This window comes from Stegodyphus dumicola, chromosome X2, assembly GCF_044657685.1.
Source record: "Stegodyphus dumicola isolate Sdum_Otavi_A_Nest chromosome X2, ASM4465768v1".
In the NCBI taxonomy this organism is placed as follows: domain Eukaryota; kingdom Metazoa; phylum Arthropoda; class Arachnida; order Araneae; family Eresidae; genus Stegodyphus; species Stegodyphus dumicola.
The window spans coordinates 50,707,280-50,729,218 of NC_140781.1; the positions used below are offsets into that span (position 1 = coordinate 50,707,280).

General features: G+C 33.5%; 1 protein-coding gene across 1 annotated transcript in view; it reads left to right on the top strand.

Moving 5' to 3' along the window:
• Positions 1 to 21,939, top strand: part of LOC118191223 (uncharacterized) — a 94,400-nt gene that overhangs the window by 31,304 nt on the left and 41,157 nt on the right. The window contains exons 7-9 of the mRNA XM_035362023.2: positions 15,272 to 16,266; positions 17,044 to 17,128; positions 17,259 to 17,393. Coding sequence (XP_035217914.2) covers positions 15,272 to 16,266; positions 17,044 to 17,128; positions 17,259 to 17,393 — 1,215 coding nt within the window. The remainder of the gene's footprint in view (positions 1 to 15,271; positions 16,267 to 17,043; positions 17,129 to 17,258; positions 17,394 to 21,939) is intronic.

Here is a 21,939-nt window from a genome sequence, read left to right on the forward strand (position 1 = left end):
TGACTTCATTGCTTTTAAGCATTCACTTTTAGCATCTACAATTTTATGCTTCTAGACTAAATTCTACTTTTACATAACATTCAAGTATTTACGTATATTTACAAAATTTTAATACATATGATTTTTACAATTTACCATAAAATGAATAAGAGAAAATAAATTTTTACTTTACTCAATCTTCGCCAAGCTGGCGGCACTGAAACTAAAATTCTTATTAGTACAAGAATACGAAGTTATTTTTATCTTCGGCCAAATTTTGGCTTTAACATAACAGAATTAGTCTTTCGACCAACAGAAAATGCTTTTTTTTAGCTTTTACACTTAAAGAAAATAATACTTTTGCCTTAGCTAAATAAAGTAAAACAAAACTAAGTCTCAACCGAGACATATTGACTTTCATCAAAACATAGAACTTCGTACTTATGCATAACATTTCGGAACAAAAGAGAAAAAAAATTATAGAAGGTTTTAACTAATCTTTGAGTTTTCGATGCTTGAAACTCCGTCATTCGTTTTTGGCAAAATTGTTCCCAAGTTAGAGGTTTCATGGATGTCAATCTTCTTCTTATTGCCCTCCGAGTATCGTCCACACTTTTTCTTTTGTGTCCTCTACATGCTGGCCTCTTGGCGGAGTAATCGTCTGGTTGTTGGCATTTCCGTTTTTCCCTGGGACGGCTGGTCTTGACGTCCTCCGGTCTGGAGTCCTTCTTGAATTTCTTCTGTTCCTCGTATTTTTGTGCCTCCTGTTGCCGTTTCAGTTTCCGGAACGGCGGCCTTGCTGGCACCTGACTCTGTGGCCGTGTGCGCGTTCTCCTTGATGTATAATTTTTCCTGCAATCCTTTGTAGGTGGTGTTTTTCTCTTTACCACGGTTTCTTTACCCGGTGCATCTGTATTTTTGTTTTTCTTAAACGCCGGCATTTGAAAATTATTTTTTCTTTTTGATACCGACGTCCGGGTTGTAGAAGGGCTAGATCTCTCTTCAGTTCTCTGTTTCTTGGGTGGTGGAATAGTTGTTGTCTCTGGACCTTCTATTTCGTTTAGACTTGAGTCCTGCAAGAAACTTTTAAGGATTTCAAAATCATTTGGATTATAGTATTTTTTCACCTGGTCGGGACTTGCTTTACAGATTTCCCCTCTCTCGTTCTTAAGATATAAGACTACTCCTTTGATTTCCTGAATTACATAGGGGCCTTCAAACTTTGGAGCTAGCTTTGCCATAAAATTGTCTGGGGCACTTGATAAAGAAAATTTCCGCTTCAATACTTTATCCCCAACTTTAAAATCTGCTTCACTGCGTTTTCTATCATAATATATTTTCTGTCTATTTCTTGCCGTATCCGAGGTTTTAAGCACCTGATCAATTAGCTTTTGCACATCTTTTTGTTTAAACTCCTGCTCTCTTTGTTGCACAAAGAATAATTTATCTAAAGGCGTAGTTAATTTTCGGCCTAAGAATAATTCTGCTGGAGTTTTTTCCGTAGTATCATGATGTGCCGTTCTTAAAGCATAAGCTAATTAATTTATGTAGCCATCCCAGCGCTTGTGATGTGTGCTCACGTAACTGCGAATTATTTTTACTATATTTTTATTAACTCTTTCTGCTATGTTAGCTTGTGGTCTATACGGAACCATTTTGATATGGTGTATGCCAAGTCCATTGCATATGTTTTCAAATATTTGACTAATGAATTGTTTTCCGTTATCGCTAATGACTTTTATTGGTGCACCGTATTTTAAAATGTATCTGTGTAAGAATGCATCTGCGACTGTTTTGGCTGACCCGCGTTTAAGTGGAACAATTTCTGTCCATTTTGAAAACTGATCTACTATTACTAAAAGAAAACGATTTTTATTTAACTCGCTCTGGGGGAAGGGACCAAGAAGATCTACGCCTAAAATTTCATTCGGAAATGTAGCGCGAATGCTATTTAAGTACCCGGCCGGGCTGTAATTAATATCATTTATTAACTGACATTGATTGCAGGACCTGACATATGCCGTTACTATTTTGTATAATTGCGGGAAATATACCGCCTCGCGTACCCTTTTTATAGTCTTTCTGACCCCAAGGTGGCCCGCTGTTTTTGCTTCGTGCAACTCCTTCAAAATGCTTAATCGAAGCGAGGCTGGGATGACTGGCTTATACTCAAGATTTTCGTTTGTTGTTTGCGTATAGAATAATAAGTTATCTATTATTTCATAGTTTTTTGCTCTATTTCTTATCGCATCGATATCTGTATGCTCAAAGCTTTCGGAGTCTTTCAAATAAGCATAGATATTTCCAAATTCAGGATCAGCTTTCAGTTCAGTAATAACCGTATCTCTAAAATCTAAAATTTTTGAAGTCAACACAGCGCATTTAAGTTCATTACCTTCCTCGTCCAGTTTTATACGAGAAAGTGCGTCAGCTACATTGTTTTCCTTACCCGGTTTATATTTTATTGTGATATTATATTCTTGGAGTTTTAAAGCCCATCTTATTAACCTGGGCGTTAGGTTTTTTCCCGAGTAAAGTCTACCAACAGCCGCATGATCCGAAAAGACTGTTACTGGCGATTTGCCGAAATAAACTCGAAATTTGTGTACAGCCATTAATACGGCTAATGTTTCTCTTTTTGTAGCTGTATAATTCCTTTGTGTCTGATTCAATGTTTTACTAAAAAATGCCAGAGGATGGTTATTTTGCATAAGAACCGCACCCACCGCATAGTCTGATGCATCTGCCGCAATTTCCAGGTTTTCGTCCCCCTCAGGGAATTTTAAAACAGGGGCATTAATAAGCGCTTCTTTTAATCTTTCAAAAGCCGTGTTAGCTTCCGCTGTCCACGTAAATTTACTCTTTTTTCTTTTGATTACTAAGAGTGGTTCAACAATATTAGCGAAATCTTTTATGAAAGATCGATAGTAAGAACATAGTCCAAGGAAAGACGAAAGTTTCTTGGCGGTGTTGGGCGGTGGGAAATTCTTAATAGCTTTTATTTTTGAATCTTGCGTTTCTATACCCTTTTGCGAAATTTTATAACCGAGATATTTAAGTTCCTTAGTTGCGAACTTGCATTTTGAGGCGTTAATTGTAAGACCGGCCTCTTTTAATAATTTAAAAACTTGTTCTAGATCATTAATATGTTGTTCCAACGTACTACTCATTATAATTATATCATCTAGATAAATTAAAGTTGATTTTCCTAGGACAGGCTTTAGAACAATGTTCATAGCTCTCTGGAATGTTGATGGGGCCCCACACAACCCAAAAGGCATGCGTAAAAATGCATAAGTGCCCGATTTTGTTATAAACGCAGTTTTATGTATATCTTCGGGTCTCATAGCTATTTGATAGTAGCCAGACGTTAAGTCCAAAGTAGACATATATCTTGTCGATTTGATCTGTCTAATGATCTCGTCTATAACCGGCAAAGGGTAAACTGGAAATTTGGTAATACTATTTAGTTTTCTGTAATCAACAGCAAACCTCCAAGCCCTTTTATCCGAAGGAGGAAACTCGTTCTTTTTCCTACATTGTACGACTGGACTCGCGTACTCACTATTTATGGGCGTTATTATTTTATTCTTTAACATCTCCTGAATATGTTTCTCGATGATTACGTCCTTTTGTTTGTCATAGCGATAAGGTTTAGTCCTACAAGGTTTTTCGGCATTTAATTGAATCTTATGCGTTACTATTTGGCAGTTTCCTGGTTTTTCTGAAAACAAATGAGAAAAATTACTCACCACTTGCTGTATTGCTTTACTTTCATGGTCATTCAGATGGCTAAGGTCCAATTGCGGTGTCTCCACAGGTTCCACCACCCTCTGGTCCATCTCCAACACCACGGAACTATCTTGAAAATTTAATTTGGCCCTCGCGGCCCTTAAAAACTCCATACCTAAAATAAGAGAATGTTGCAGATCTTTCACCACAAAAATTAATACTTTTAGACTTTCCTCTTTTACCTGTAAGTTTAATGATAATTTCCTGATGCAGTGACACGTTTTTCCTTGCGCCGCTATAATTTCCGTATTTTTGGTTTTAAATAATCGTACCCTATAAAAATTCTTTTTGAAGAAATTTTCACTCATAAAATTTCCTTCTGCTCCTGTATCGATGAGGGCTTCTACTGGTACATCGCCAACCAGGACTTGTATAATTGGTAGCTGTGAGTTTTTTACGATGACCGTATTTAGATGTCTATTTGAGAGTTTTTTTTAAACTCCTGGGGTCTGGACCCTCCCTTTCACAGGCCCCTCTAGTCGTTTAAAGCTTTCCTTTCAATCTGTGTCTTCTGGGTACGCGGATGTTTATTTTCAAATTTTCTTTTTGGGCCTTGACCTTCGAGTTTCGATGCGTTAGCTTGATAGCTTTTTCCCCCATAAGAGCGATTTCCATTTTTGGTTTCCTCCTTTGAAGATTTCCTTCGGGTACTTTGAGAATATGTTTCCCCTCTTGCTTTTTCCGCTATTCTGCGATTTTGAAACTTCACCGCCAATTCGAAGAGTTCCTGCAATGTGCTTGGGTTTCTAATTTCAAAGTAGTCTTGAACAGCGAGTAACAATCTTGGTAATATTATTTCAATTATCTCCGCATCGGGTTTCTTCCCATACAGCATATCTGTTAGCTTGATTTTTCGTAGAATAAAGTCCGTCAATTCTGCTATATCCCGTTGATAGAAACTATATAGTTCGGCTTCCAGCCGTGCGCGATCTTTCACTATGGGGAAGGCCTTTACTAACGATTTTTTGAAATTTTTAAATGTATACGTCTGGCTTCCAAATTCCCCTAATAAAAATTTGCCTATGTTTTTCCACCATAGCGCGGCCTGTCCTCTTAGTGCTGATGTGGCGATGGCAACTTTTTGTCTTTCGGGAACAGGGTAGAGCTGAAAGTGGTTTTCTAGACCTTCTAGAAATACCGCCACCGAATTTTTTCCGTTGAAATGGACGTTTGGCTTGATTGACGCTCTCAAAGTCTGGACCAGGTATCCAAATCCTTCTAACTGGCTTGTCATTTCTTGGTGTTGTCCAGCGGCTTCCATCCAGTTTTCGGCCATTTCAGTTCGATAATTGTTCAGGCGCCAATGTAACGTTGCGCGCCTCCAACTTGCACGCAACCAAGGGGTGACTGTGAAAACTGTATAAAAGATAGAGTCTTGTGAAGGGTTTAAGTCCCTTTTTATTCAATGTAATAAATTACAATTGCGTGCTCTTGACGCTCACAGACTGTGCCAACTCGGCAGTCAAATAAAAATAATAACCTGAAAAGAAACTAAAGACAAGACTAACTACGAGGCTCTCTAAAATAACTAACTCACCGCGTTTTACAACACCGCTGCTAAATCAGCAGACTTGAAGCTCACTTGAACGATTAACACTACTTCCCGCCAAGCACATAGGCCGAAACGCGGGGTTCTTCAATTTCTCGCTAACTACCTCCGTGCTCGTGAAGTAAGAATATCACACCGAACTCGTTTCCTTCTATTTAAATCAGAATACTTCCGCTGATAATTTGAATCCTTGCGCGTTCTACTAAAATTTACATATTCTGGCATTGGCAGTTCCAGGGGAAAGTAAGGCTTGACAGGAAGATAGTTTAAACTTAAAATAAATGTTAGTTGAAATAAATATAAACCCTACAATAATAACATCATTTTGCATGTTTACTAGTTCTAAGTTTTCCCATGTTGTTAAGACGAAAGTAGTGAAAATTGCTGTAGTCATGTTTTCTTCATCAGTAATATTAAAGGGATTTTATAGAGAATTTTAAAATAGGCTGTAAATTCACAAAGTCAACAAATCTAGAATCAAATTCAGTTTGTAATGCAGACACAATTTGAAGATATAAATCTCTAGTAATATTATGTTCTTTCAGACTTTTTGCCATTTTTTGGTGTGGGGGAAATGTGTTAGCGATTTTCTCAAACAATGATACCTATTTGATTCTAACATTGACTTGAAGATATTGATAGCTCTGATTCATATCAGCAACGGGATTGTTCATGCCCTTTAATTTAAATTTAGCTCATTAAGTTTCAATGTGAAATTGGTAAAAAAAATCCAGATTTTTTAACAGGTTTTTGTCTTCCAGCCGTTCATAGCTTTTTCCTTGGAATGTTAGAAACTTTTTTTATTTTTGGTAACGAATTGATAAATTGTTCAAGCATGTTTCCCTTGCTCAGCCAACGAACCTTAGTGTGCAAAAGAAGATTGGCAAATTGTATACCTTTGTCATTTTCTAAGAGCAGTTTAAATAATTTATGTTCCATTACTCTTGCTTTATCATCATTATTGAATTGATTATTTTTGTAGCAACAGTGAGTACATCCTGGAATACAGTGACTTTTGCATGCAATGATTGATATAAAATGAGTTATATGCAATAAATTTTGGAAAAGAGTATCTTCTTGTCATAAAGCAATGAATCCAGTATTCTTCCCTGTTATGGCATGTGCATCGTCAGTTGTTATTAAAGATAATTTCTCAGTCAGTATTGTAGCATCAAAATCATAAAGGCCATTTTGACACTTATTGTCTATTGTGTTGTATCTGTTATATTTTTTTATTTATCCAGTTGTAAAGAAAAAATTTCTCATTTGTTCATATCTTTTATCAGTTTCGTTTCTAAGTGGCCTGTGATTGTTTCGGTTTTTGTAACAGTTCTAGTTAACAATTCCTTGGCATTTATGGGTAAAACTATTTCTTTTTTATTTTTAAAATCTGCAAAAAATATGTTTACAGATTCCAACATTGCTTCTTTTATTATTGCTCCATCCAGGTATTGTTTTATTTCTTAGTGAGTGTAAGCAAAACTTTAATCGATATGATTGTTGCCACCTACACTGTTTTGAAATATCTCTCTCAAGATAACTTCTCTTTGCAATTGCTACACTTTTGTTACATAGTGAGCATATATTTCTCTCTATGATTTATAGAGCGAAACTGATGCTTTCAGTCTTCATTAAGATTATAAATGCGAACTCGCTTAGCTCTGTTCATCATGTGTTGTTACAGTCATCAGTTTGTAAGCAAATCTAACATCCTAGATGATTAGAGAGTATGTAAATTAATGTAACAAGAAAGCAGCAATTAAGTGCATACACACCACATACCTCATAATTATTGATTTCATTGCCTGTCTAAAAGTTGGGAATTCAGTGTATATTTACTTACAAATTAACCTTTTGAAGACAGGAGGGCCATTATAGTGGCCATTGAGTCCTCTGTTTGAAAATACGGGGATTGTCCACTTTAGTGGCCTTGTCTCCCCCCCCCCCCATTTTCCAGGCTGAAAGAGTGGGGTGAAATGTCAAATTTGGCATCCTTGGGGGTTTTAACTACTTATCTCTTTCAAAGGTCTTTGTGTTAAGAATCTGGTTTTTCCCAATTTTTCCCTTTTAGTTCTTGTAGCTACATAGCTACAGAATTCGTGATAACCGCGTTTGTAAATTGTAAACAGAGCCTTGTGTTGCTTTAGAATATTGCATATTTTCGTAAGTTTTTTAGGAATTATTTTGACATTTTTCTAGCAATATGCCAAAAAGGAAAAGAGGTCTGACTGAAGAAGAAATACGAAAACTTCTTCAAGAGCTTGATGATGAAATATATACAGTGGTGGCCAAAATTGTGGACACTTTTGGAAATTTTTATGTTTTTGAACTTTGTATGCTTACAGAAAACATTACGTTTCACAAAATGCAAACTTGTATATATCATTTTAAAGAGAATTTATTACTGAATTCAATACAAAACACAAAATTCAATTATTTGCAATACAAAAAAAGTTAAATGATAATAGTTATCGATATACATTAGATAGTGATGATTGCAGTGAGTTATCAGTACTTAGTAGGGTACCCTTTATTTTTGATTACAGCTTCACATCGACGTTTCATTGAGCTGACAAGAGTTTTTAGCTCTTCTTTCGTTATTACATGATGCCAGGAAACAATTATAACCTCAATCAGTTCCCTTTTTTTTTTATGGGCGCCTCATTCGGACAAAAGTTTTCAAACAGTGCCACAAATTTTCGATAGGATTGAGGTCAGGACTGTTTCCTGGCCATGACAACAATTTAATGCTCTTTGTACGAAACCACTCTTTTGATATTTTGGCCATGTGGCAAGGAGCAGAATCCTGCTGAAAAATAAACGAAGCATTGTTGGGAAAGAGATCTCTGATGGAAGGTAGAAGTTTTGGTTCTAGAATAGTGTCAATGTATTTTCTGGCATTCAGTGTCCCATCGATGACATGAAGGCGACCAATACCATCTGCTGACATGCATGACCAAATCATAACAATAACTGGGTTCTTCACAGTTGCTTGAATGCAGTCACGATGTAGCTCTTCTCCTATTCTACGTCTTACATATTTTAGCCCATCACTACCGAATAATGATATCTTAGTTTCATCACTCCATATAACATGTGACCACTGATCATCTGTCCAATTAATGTGTTCCTTTGCCCACTGTAGTCTTTTATTGTTGTTGCTGCTGAAAATTAAGGTAAAGCTTTTTTTGTGGAATTCTACCTCTCAGTCCAACATCTGTTAATTTTCTCCTGATTGTTCTTGAACTGACAGAAACACCAGCATCATTCAGATCACTTCTGATGGGTGCTGATGACATTTTTCTATCTTGGAGACACAGTCTTTTTATTCTTCTGTCATCAATAGATGTGGTGCACCTTTTTCGGCCTTTTCCTTCTTTGTTTTTTATTGAATTTGTCTCCTGATATCGTAAACAAAACTTTCGGACTTCAGATGTAGTCACTGAACCACCCACCTGTCTTGCAATGTCAGCATAGGAAAGACCACTTTCTCATAACACAATAATATTACATCTCTAATTATCCAATCTACTCTTTTATTTGATGTCATTGCTTCTTGACTAAATATTAAAAATTTTTACAAAAATTCCTACTTGTAATTGTAGTGTATAGAAAACAGGTCCTCCTTCTACAAAACAAAGCAAAATAATGAATTGTTTCAAGTGTAAACATGATGTCAGCTTCTACTGGCAGTTACTAACATTTGGTTGGTTCTCAGAAGAACAGTGATTGGCTAGGAAAGCTAGACATTACAAACCACTTCATAACTGTGTTTTTTTATTTATATTAAAGTACATATAACTTTTTTTGTATTGTAAATAATTGAATTTTGTGTTTTGTATTGAATTCAGTAATAAATTCTCTTTAAAATGATATATACAAGTTTGCATTTTGCGAAACGTAATATTCTCTTTAAGCATACAAAGTTCAAAAACATAAAAATTTCCAAAAGTGTCCACAATTTTGGCCACCACTGTACGTATATCTGTATGTTTAATACACATATGCATAAATCCACATGCAAACACATATATATAAGTGCATATGTGTGCCTGTGTGTGTACATGTAGGTGTCTGTATATACATTATTCCCATTTAAGGGTATGCATGCTTTCTGCTTTGTGTGCATATCTGCACTTATACCATATTATATCAGTGCAGACATGGATACTATATGGATATGTAGATATACATTTCCATAAACAAATATAAATTCCCACATACTTGTATACATGTACAAGCACTTTTTCTTACTTTCTTATCAGTTCATTCTTAAAGAAACAACAGTAGTTTTACAATTTCAGTCTGAAACCTGGAAATCGTAAATACACTAAAACTAGTCAATCAGTTTGAAAGGTCATCTGTAGACATTAGATTCCAGATGTACTGATATACTGTTATTTTAAAAGGTACCTCCGTATCAGTGTCTCGATTTCACGTTCAAATAATTTTGAAGTAAGATGTTCAGAATGGATTAGAGGAGCATATGAAATTTCACTGTCCGTTGAGCTCCGAGAATACACACAGGATGTAAAAGCTCTCAAATAATGTACAAATCATTGTTCTAAGACAACACATGTTCCCCATCTGAATTTCTGAACCTTGACCTTTTAAGTGATTGAATGCCTTTGTCATTCATTAGACATATATCTCAGCAACTACGTTCAATGATAAATTCCTGGGGGCATACCTTGGGCACTCAGTTCTGAAATAGTTTCGGCACTACAGCATAATGACCAAGGTGTTAATGAAACCAGTGAATAGCTGGCAAATTTTCAATATGAAAGAGAAAAACAATTAATTCAACTGTGTCAGTATAGATTTCATATGACCTGACAATGAAGATTTTTTGAGTTACTGCAAGTAAAGATACTCGCTAATATATCATAGAATTTAAATTCCACCATATAAAATATGCTGCCATGGTTGATGTCAAAGCTGCTACAAAGACAGTCTGGAGTTAAAACGAACTGGTGTAAACAATAGAGGAAATAGAAAAATTCACATGGGACAACGATTTCAAACAGGAGAGAATTTTGCTGACCAGGCACCTGAAATTATCTGGACATTTCTCTTAATATGCTAAATTATGGAGCATAATACAGAATAACATAATACAGTATTGAAGACAACAACTATCGTATTTGACGGCATATAAGACGCACCCTTATTTAGACAGCCACACACAAGGAAAAAAAGTTTCAATAGTGTGGTTTCTTTTAGTTCTCACGTTTCGTAAAAGCCAAATAAGCAATTATTGAATGCAATTACCTTCACATATAAGACTGTGTCCTTCATGTATAAGACGCAGGTAACTTTTTTTTGAGACCAAATTTAGGAAAAAAAGTGCGTCTTATATGCCGTCAAATACGGTAATCATCGTATAACTTTTGTCCCACAGTTTTTGCAGACACTATGCATAACAAACAATTTTCCCTTCAATTTGAAAAACTCTGCACTAAGAAATTACCTAAATTTTGATACCTGAGTGAACATGTTCCCTTAGTGAGGCTGGGAATTTAGTTTTAGTCAAATAGAAAAAAAAGACAAATGGAATTTACGTTTTGAATTATGGGTTTGCATACTAAATAATTTGACATTTTTAATGACTTAAATTCATTCTATTATTAATATTTGAAATATATCACTTACTAATTTTTAATAAACAGTTTTAAACGGTACATGGTTAAATAATCTTTTTTTTTTTTCCTAATTTTTAAAACTAAAATATTTTAAAAAACAGTTTTTGAGCGTCTGTTTTATTATGCATTAATTTTGGAAAAGAACTGAATTTTAATTAGTAGCACTTATGTAGTTGGACATTGCCAGTCTAGAATAAAATTATTTTAAATTAAACCAGTTATATTCTAATTTGCTAAAAAATTTTCTCCTTAAATAGTATGTTATCAAGCAGATTTTGAACAATTATGTAAAATTAAAATTTCATTACGCCTATAGAGCATAATTTTAACAGTTCCACTGAACTTTAATTTTTAATCATTTCTATAGCTTTAAGCATTTATTTTTTTAATTATTTCCTGTATGGAAGAAAGTTCAAAGATATAGCTATATTTGATAATATATACCAAAACAAATTTCAAATTATAAGGACATTTAACAGTTAAAAAAAAAAAAAAAGACTGAGATGAAGACTGGTTAAATTTTAAATTGTCCATATTGTTATCTGTTATATAGCAATAACGTGTATTCAAAGAAATAATCAAATAGTTGAACTATTTTTTGACATAATATTAATATAAAGATACGATAGAAATAATTATTGCAAGCACTTAGTAAAGACACACAGTTTTGCAGTGTAATTTAAAATTCAAACTAAAATTTTATAACAACGAATGTAATGTCCTATAATATAAAGAATGGCATTTTCTTCAACAGAGGTTTACACATTTCCCAGTAGTCTCAATCTGGAACAACTGTAATTTGAAATTTTCCCTCAGTGACGTAAAGCATCTTGAAGTCTGGTCACTTTTCCCTACACTTTCCTTCCTTTTGCGACAACGGAAGTTCCCCCTTTTTACGTTTGCCATTCCATGCCCTATTTCAAGGTCATTCATGGACACAAGGAGCACATATCACAATTTCGCAAATACAACCAGATACTACTGTCCTCGTACCAAAACCGAAGTGAGCTGAACCCTCATCGATCCTCCAGTAACGAATACCGAAATACTGAGAAGAGACGCATATTTTCGTTACAAAGTAGCGAATACCAAAAAGCACCCGTTTCGGTACAGAAGTAACGAATACTGAAAAGTACCCGTTTCGGTACAGAAGTAACGAATACCGAAAAGTACCCGTTTCGGTACAGAAGTAACGAGTACCGAAAAGTACCGATTTCGGTACTGAAGTAATGGGTACTTGGATGTACCGATTTTCAGTACCCGTTACAACTAAGAACCCGTTACAAAATACCCGGTTCGATAGTACCGACTCATCACTAGTTACTAGTTTATTTTCATCTAATTTGAAATTGCTTTTATACACTATTATTTGCAAACACAAGAAAGACATTGCTTATGCGATACGTCATATATTTAAAAGAGTACTATTTTTGTGCAACAGAAAATAACTGCATGCAGCCTTTTACAAAATATCATATGAGTCAGAAAAGATAGAAGAGAGGCAGTGTTATCCGTTATACAGCAATAACGTGTATATACCAATTCTGTTTTTGTCTATTCTGCTTTCCACCAGTGGTCGAGTAGTAAAGTCTCTAATCACTAGTAGTGCAGTGCAGGGTTCAAATCCTCGTGAACTGCATAGACTATTTTGTGGTTTTTCCTATGTGTAACATGTATATAAGCCAGTTCTCTTAAAAAGTCCTCCATGAAGACATCCCTCTCCTTAGGTTAATAGCCCTTGAGTGCTTTGTCATAATTAACTGCTTGCCTGATTATCCCGAGTTATCTCAGGTTCGTATATATATTGCAGTTAATTATTATTCCGAGAAAACTCGGGCGAAGCAGAATTTGTTAGTATGATTTCTTTTATCATGGTTTTATTCGGTCTGGAGAAATGAAAGGAAATATTCAGCTTTGATTGGCAATTTGCCAAATTTTGTTGGTTGCGCGATTCTTTTGGAGGAACTGGTCACGTGTTTCCCTGTTGTATTGTATATGTTGGCTTGTGGATTAGTAATGTATAAAGAAGGATGCATGCATTGAAAAAAAAATAAAATTATGGCGATGATGCAAGATAGCGAAAGCGATGATTTTTCAGATAATAATTATGAAGAGGTGAAAAAAAAATTCAAATCCAACAAGACAGTGTACTCTGTGCTCCCGTAAAAGAGATTCCAGCGGTAAGCCAGTAAGAAAAGAGACCAGATACCAGTGTAGAATGTCGGGCATCACTCTGTGTTGTCCCTTGTTTCAAAAACTATCATCAAAGATTAATATTTAACTTTTTTCTGTTTGCCCGAGATAACTCGGGATAGTAAACTAATATTAAAAATAAATGCTTTTACACCTTCAAAAAATTAAAAATTCAACTTAAAACCTACATATTTTGATTTGTTTCGTTTTGTTGTATTTAATAATAAAATAAAAAAAGTAATGATTTTTTGCAATTTTTTTCAAAAAAATTTGTAAGGGAAGCGGTTAAATAAACCAAACTTTCACCGTCCTGCAAATTTGCCTTTTTTGACATGTAACCAAGCCATATCCATTTTTAGAAAATGAATATATTATATTCAGATCATACCTTTTACCAACCTGTTAACTGCTGAATCAAAACTTTTAATTGTCAATAGGAATTCATTAGTATAAAATCCTTTAAATTGTGGTTTGTGGTTTTAGTATTAAAGTCATTTAAAAAATGCAAAGTTCTCAGTGTCTGTTGCTTGAAAATATGTAAACGAGTATAAGCAAAGAATTATTGGACTATAAAAAGGAACATTTCTTTTCACAAATTTCCATTCTTGTTGGAAAGAAATGCAAGCAAAATAATGAAGTAGGTGTGAAATCTTGGAATCTAGTCTGAAAAATTCATTGAATGCAAAGTTAGATCCTTTTATCACACCGACTAGATAAAGGTTAAGCCATTGTACAAGTGATAGTAAACACTAAAGAGCTGTTGAATGACAAGCTATGTTCACAATCATTGTTGATGTCAATTTGTGTGTTAGAATCATCTTTTCTTATCACATGATTGTTTCAATTATCATTGAATTTACCGTTCTGATTTTAATGCTTATTAAAGGTGTATAATTTGAAAACGTTAGAATGGCAAATTACATTTCATGTTGTTTTCAAGTAGGATGATTCTGTGCAATGTATTTGGCAGATGAAATCACATATTAAGATGAAGTAGTGAGTAAAACTCAAGGTTTGGATTTGGAGTTGCATATCTTTTCTGAATCTGAAACAGTGTAGGATGCTACAAGTATTCATTTGCATCCTTTTCTTTTATGTAGGGATCCTAGATATAACTACGGTTACTCTATATATTTGCATTTGCAAAATACGGTAAATTCAAATTTTCATATGGATTGCTACTTTATATGATGATAATCAACTGCTCAGTGCTTAGTGTCTTCCATTATTTGTATACTGAAAATTTCTCGTATTTAATTCAATAATTTTCTATTTGTAATGAATTATCGGTGATTTTTGTGGAGGAACTTATTTTCTGTGTCTGAAAATCAAAATGTTTGAAAAATCATTTAAAAGAAATGTAAGCATTAAAGTATGTGATTCTGAATGCTTTATTGGAAATTAGTAACAGTAGTAATTTTAAAAGCTACATGAAACACTTGTTTTTGGACCAGTGCATGAGGTTCACAAAACTGATAAATAGATTAAATTTGCCTAATCTGTACCTGGATGAGATTTTGATTTGAAAGTACAGCTTTTATATTCTGCATTACTATTAGTGTTATGTGTTGACATTTTAAAATTATGGCTGTTGTAATTAAGGAAAAAGAAATCTGGATCTGCAAATGATAGGTAAATTGTATGCATTGAATTTAACTTGCTTTAACTTGGTGCATTTGGAAGAAAGGAAGTGATATAAAATGAATACTTTTCTGAACTTTTTATATTCTTGTATATTTTAATTTTTATAAGAGAAGTGTTTTGATTAAACTTATTATAGACATGTTTCCCAGATTTAAACTGTAATTTTCATTTGAAATTATTCTCCATCTCAAATTAAAAACCTGAATTTTGGGGTTAATATTTCTATTATTTTAAATTGTATTGCATTGTTTAACACTTTTATAACTTATTTTGGTACTCTTCTGTTATCGGACCAGATTCAGAAATGTATGTGTGTATGCATTTATGTATGTGTATGTTATGTATGTCTGTGTATATACACACACACGCATGCACACGTACATACATAGATAGATTTCTGAATCTGGTTCTGATACGAGAAGAGTACCCTTATTTTTATGATGATACATGACTAAAATATAACATTTTACAGGAAAGAGAGAAATCTACTAATGGAGAGATATCTATGATGATGCCCAATGGTTCAAATTATAAAGACAGTGGGCGCCAAAGTAACAGAATGTTTCATCCCATATCTTCATCTAGTTCCAATTTAAGTTCAGAGTCTCAAGATGTTATTGCATCAGCTCTTAATCAAAACGTTTTAAACATAGCAAATATTTCCGAAGCTCACGAGTCTTATCCTACATCTTCTCATGTTAATTCTGGTATGAATTCATGTTCTTCCGTTAAAAGTTCAGTACCTACAGTGAATCGAAATGGCCATATAAGCCGAATTGCACAAGCCTATCAAAACTTTCCCAGGAATCTTAGTTCACGCTACCATTCTCTACAAAAGCCCATGTTGTCATCACAGACAGCATCAGATGGTGATTGCATCTGTCCAATATATGAAAATGTACCCACAAGCAATTCTAATTATGATAGTGTATCTCCTGTACGAAATGGAAATACTTTGAATAAATTGCAGTGTCCGAGATCACATCAGTCGCAATCGAACTCTGCTGCTTTCTGCTGTATGAAACAACCAGACTTTATAAAACATTGTGTGCGTGGGAATGACATGTCATGCTTAGATAAAAATCCGGGTCTTTCTGAGTATGAAAAACCTTTGGTAAGTGCAATCAATTCCAGTAGATTGCCAGTATCACCTGAAGTTCTTCAACATTTATCAGCTCGTACTATTGCTGGGTTATATGCTTTTGGTTTGTACCACGATATGCTGCATGCTGATTTGAATAGCTGTGATTCAGGATCTGTTGCTTTATCACCTGGAGTGAAATATCCTTCACATTTGTTAAATTCATCATCTGTATCAGATTCCATTTTTGAAGTTTATCATCCATATGATTTTGTGCATCGTCGAGGACCATCATCTGTGTATGGAGCAAATGATGTATTTTTTGATCCAACTTCTTCAGCATTTTTTTCTGTACCCCCTACTTTTATTGGAATGCGGCCTCTTCGGTAAGATTTATCATTATTGCTATTTTGTTAGATATTTTTGTGTTCATTGTTATTTTATACAGCAATTAAATTTATTGCCAAAAAGGTTATTTTGCACTTTGAAACTTCTTAAATGAACTAATTTTGTTCTTTTTCCAATCCAATTAGAGATCTTATACCACATGGTTGCCAATCCACATGGCATAATATCTTTATCTCTCAGTCTAAGACAGTTTGCTGCTTATTATTGTAATAAAGTGATCCTTTAAATATAAAATATTTTTAATAATATTTAAATATATTTCAGACAGTAAGATTATTAATAGAATATTTCTCTTCAAATAACTACTTCCATGTAGTGAATTTATAAACATTTGGAATATGGCTGGCTAACCTGTCACTTGTTTTGTGCTTCTAAGTCAGATACAAGCTATTTATCTATCATATTGTTAAAATATTACTTTACATTGTCTTGCATTTTCATAAGTTGTGGCATGTCCACACAATAAGAAGTAGCTTATGTTCACAAAAATGTTAGGCACCTCTGGTTTCTACCATTAATAATTAATATAATCAATAAAAGGGGCTAATACTATTTAATGTGCAATTTCATTGTAAATGTTTTTGTGAAAAATGCTATTAATTTTGTGGTAGAAACCAGTGTTTTAGATTTTTATGTGAAGTTTTTTTTGTAAATTGTAGTTTTTATGTAACACTTTTTACGTAGCATTTCTATCTTTAATTATGTATGTATGTATGTGTCTTTGTATATGTTAGATTTTTGTAATTATTTTTCAGGCGTAGTGGTCCATCCAATGAATTGCATCTTCGTCTTGAAGAATGCTATGAGCAGTTTAGGCATCTTGAAAAAGAAAGGAAAAAGGTTAATTGTGTAAATTCTATCATTTTATATTAATTTTATAATGTAAACAAATATGTGCAATTAATTTTAGTTTAGGCAAATTAGTAAAATGTTGCTTTAAGATTTTGTATGAATTTTTTTATTTTTACAGACTGAAGCTGAGCTTGCTAGACAAAATCCAGGTAAAAAAGTCTCTAGTACAAATACTATACCAATTCCACGCTTGGCAGCTAATCCATCTCGTGTTGATCGTCTCATAATTGATGAATTACGTGAGCATGCTAAGGTATACATTATTCTATATTTTCAGATGTAAATTTTCCAGAAACCTTTAATATTCTGTTTTATGCAGTTTTAAATGTTGTTTTGTGTAATAAAACCTTAATTTTGTGTGTGTTCTCATTCATTCATCAGAGTTAGATAAATTTCAACTTTTAGGGAGATGAAAAGGATTATTAGTAGCTGAAAAATGCTGGTGGCGTAAAATGACACACAAGGCAAATATGACCAAGTTGTTGGTAATTATGCAAATCTGTGGAATTACCATAGCTGGTAATTTCAGATAAAGTTAGAGTGTGTGCACTACAGGTACATGAGATCAAAGGTTTTTATTTTATATTGTACTGACAAGTGATGTGATATGAATTAAACATCCAAATATTTCACCTATGGCAGAATTCTGAGTAAAGTAAAAGAAGGTAGCCAGTGCAAGATGTAGCACATGTATTCTGAGTAAATAAAAGAGAAATAGTCTGACTATGTATATCAGAGCTTTGGTTGGCATTCTGCCAATTAAAGGGAGGATCATTAGTGTTGGATACAGTGATATGTTTCAAATTGATAAAATAATATTGATCTGACCCTGAATAGTGTGTTTTGAGCAGTTGCCTGCCCAGATATTTGTATCTATTCAGCTGGGATGCTAGGTAGAAAAAAAAAAAATAAGTCTTGAAGGGGGTAGCCTGAGAATGTACTGAAAGTTAGAAATTTTTTGCAACTTTTGTCTTTTCATCAAGTTATTGTATGGACTGACTACTGCTATCTAGTTTCTTCAATGTGTAGAAGAAACATAAAAAAGTCCCTCTTGCATAGTTACATCATCCATGCATATTTTTGCTCATAGCTGGGCTGTTTGTGATCAAATAACTGCTTGGATACAAGGACAAGGAAGTGACTCAAGTAGTGTGACCTAGTGTTGAGCAGAGATAACAGTGGCAGTCTGGTATGAAAAGCAACTTCAGCAGATCATTGTATGGTTACAATGACACATTACTTCCCTTTCAGTTTAAAGCATGATTTATTTTACAGTGTTTTAACATGCCCATAAATTAAGAGTCAAACAAACAAAATATAAATTTCAGAGTGGAAGGTGGTCATATGAAATTTTGCTGATGTCATCGGTAATGTGTGAGGCAGATATAGTCAATTGGAAGTTTTATATATTAAAGTACAAATATTTGCACTTCCTTTACAACAGGAAATTTCTGAATGGTGATACTAGTAGGAGTGAATGTGTTGACAGACTTTGTATGTGTGTGTTAAACTGCGTACTTTTGTTGTGTGCTGATAAACATAAAGATATCTGACTACTTTTACCTGTAGTAAAATTGTGAATAAAAGTAATCAGTGCAAGATGCAGTAAATGAATTTCTCACTGACTGAACTGTAGTTGCTTGATAGAAATAATTTTTAGAAAATGTGAATGATAGAAGCAACTGATGTGGTGTAACATGCAGTACAAACTTGGCAGAAGATTGCTATAGATGCAGGAGGATGTTTTCTTAGCAGAGCAGCTGAAATACACACAGCAGAATATCTTGCTTCACTGTATCTGCATTTTACTCATGTTAGTTTGGGAGCCTGCAGACTGGTACAATAGGTTCCATTGGCTCATGATAAGCAAATTGTTACTGTGAATACTCTATATGTATAGATGAGTAAAGAGCCAACATTTTGTTGAGAAATGAAAGGAAATGTTATTGTATTCTGGTTTTACGTAATGCTAAATCTGGCATGAACCTTACTGTGATTATTTCTTCAAACACATATTTGCAGTAGTTTACTGTAACAGAGTGGAATAGTCAAATGAGCTGGAGTTAATCGATGCAGGGATCTGCTGTTATCTAAAACAGGAACCTTGATTATTCACTGTTATTGTCACATTATTTTACTTCATTTAAATTATTGTCATATGCATACTGGAAACTGATTCATTTTAATTTATTGGATGACAACAATAGTTGCCATCATTCATGTTGTTTTGATGACCTGCTGCAAGCAAAATCATAAGCTTGCCAGCATATTCTTCAGATTTTCCTCTCATAGAGCATGCACATTACAGAACATAGTTTCTTAAGAAGTATATTGCAGAACACAGTCTCATACTGAATTCCTAAAAGGATATGGTTGTAGTGTTAAAATTGGAATGTTAAAGCTGCATTAACATCTCTGGGTAGTTGTATTAAAAGTTGTGCTATGAATGTTTAGTCATATATTACTTTTGAAAGTGGAAGTATACATGTTAAAAGTCTTCCATAGAACTTCTTTTCTGTTTTGTTATTTTCCCCATTAACAAAGCATGGTGTGCTTTGCTCCTCTGTAATTTTATTTTTAATTAAAAGCAAAAATGTATGCCTTGTTTTGCAGTACATTACAATGAACATGTTTTGCTTTAATTCATACTAAAATGTTTTCTACACAATTCTGTCACAGAAACATTTCTCAAGAAAATGTTTTATGCTCTATTTGTGTGCATCTGTATGAATCAGAAATTTGAATCAGTTTTCTGAAAAGTACATCTGCTTGGCCAGACAGCTAGATTTAGCTAATTTGCAGATAGTTGAGCACTTAAAAAATGTAATTGATGTTAGGAAAAGCCAAATTAATTTGAAAAATTTCCACTTTTAAAATTATAAAAACAATTATCTAATATGTTAGCAACTTGAATATCAAAAACCTACATTTAAAATTATGCAGGATTTTGAAGAGAAATCTATTTCAGCCTTTTAAAAGCCGACATATTTCATAGGTCTTAAATATGAAAGTAAAACATCTGATCCAATTGTGAAATCCCGCTGAACATATCATTTGGCGAGGATGTCTCCAATCATTCCAGCAGAAGCTTAAATTAAAAGCTTGTTCTTTATTTAGTTAGGCAATAAAGATATACAGATATAGCACATGAAAAGCAAGTGGAGTCGTATATCATAATTTTTCACATTGCATCACAATTGTTTATCCATTTTCAAAATTGTGTATCATGGCCTTTTTTTTAATGCCCATATTATGTGAGTTTGAAAATAACTGCATTTCAAGCAGTCCCAAATATTAATCACTTTTTCAAAATGCAAGTATAAAACTTGTATCTGTCTTTACAAAAGTTAAACTGACTAGCAAAATTAATGAAATTTACATTAAGCAAAAATGTATTTCTTGTGATTGTGTTATGATGTGCTTATCCATTATTGGCACTAAATCATCTTGTTTGGCAATAGTGCGTGCATGTTAATAGTATTAAGAGCACTATAAATGGCTTTACAAATCTTTCATATACTAAATTTTCGGAGGAAAATTTTTTTCTGAAATTCTTAATTATTCCAGTTACTTGAATGCTAGATTTTGAGACTTTTACTATATAATTATTTTAACACATTAGCTGCTACATTTTGTGTGTGAAAATTTAGCAGAATAAAGCGTGTAGATATACCATACCACACACTGGTACATGCTTGAATATTAGGTGATAGCACCAATGTCATGTGTCTGTGCATTATTAGCTGTAAAAGCATTATTCCACAGATATGCAGTGATTCATTCCTAGTTGCTTTTGACAGAATTTACCAGTGCAGGCTCTTGATACCAGAAGCAAATAAATAGAATAGATTTCTGGAAAGGAACACTCGAATCTTCAAATCATTCTGTAAAACTTCCGTCACAGAACATGACCTTTCATTTAATTTTGATTTCATTCCTCTGGTAGAAGTGAAATACAATTTCATTGTGTGGTTTTTCAAATGAAATCTCTCATATGGAGGATAACTTTGTCAAGGAAGAATTTAATTGTGAGTGTTCAACATTTAGCAAATGCCACATTGTTTAATCCATATCGATTCTTTCTGTTCAGTATGTACAGAAAAATGCAACTGAAAGTCATGTAAAGAAAATTACTGGATCAATGTTTATTCTTTGTTTTTATTCACAGTGTTCTCATTATAGATTTACTCATGAAGTTAAATAAACAGGTTTCAATATCTGGCATTTAGGCTCACGTTTTTGACTGCTACCCCATTAACTGAAAAGTCTTACAAGCAATAACTTATTAGTAATTAATATTTAATTTATAGTTTTGGTAAATTAAAAAAAAAAGAAACAGTTTGCAGTATCTGAAGATCTGTATAGATTAGAGCAAAGAAAATACTATGAAGATTTATTGCCAAAATTAATTTCAAACTCATCACTGAGAAGGTTTCAAAGCTAGGAAGGTGATGAATTTTGCTAGAAAATTAATTAGCAAGCTCTTTACGGGGAATAAACAATAAGTAAAAAGCTTCCAAGTGCTGACATGGCAAATAATTTAAATTGTTAAGAAAACGCCAAATATCCGGAATAATTGAATCCACAACCATCCTGAAAACTGGATTGTTTGTTTTTTAGACTTGCTTAGAATTGCAGGCCAATATTCATATCATCTAAATTAATTTTATAGCTTCTAAAAAATATGTATACATTATAGTATTTTCTTTTTATATGATCTAAGAAAAATTTAAACATAAAATTAATTACAGCAAATTCACATAGATAGAAAATTATTTTCAGGTGATTAGAGCTGTAAA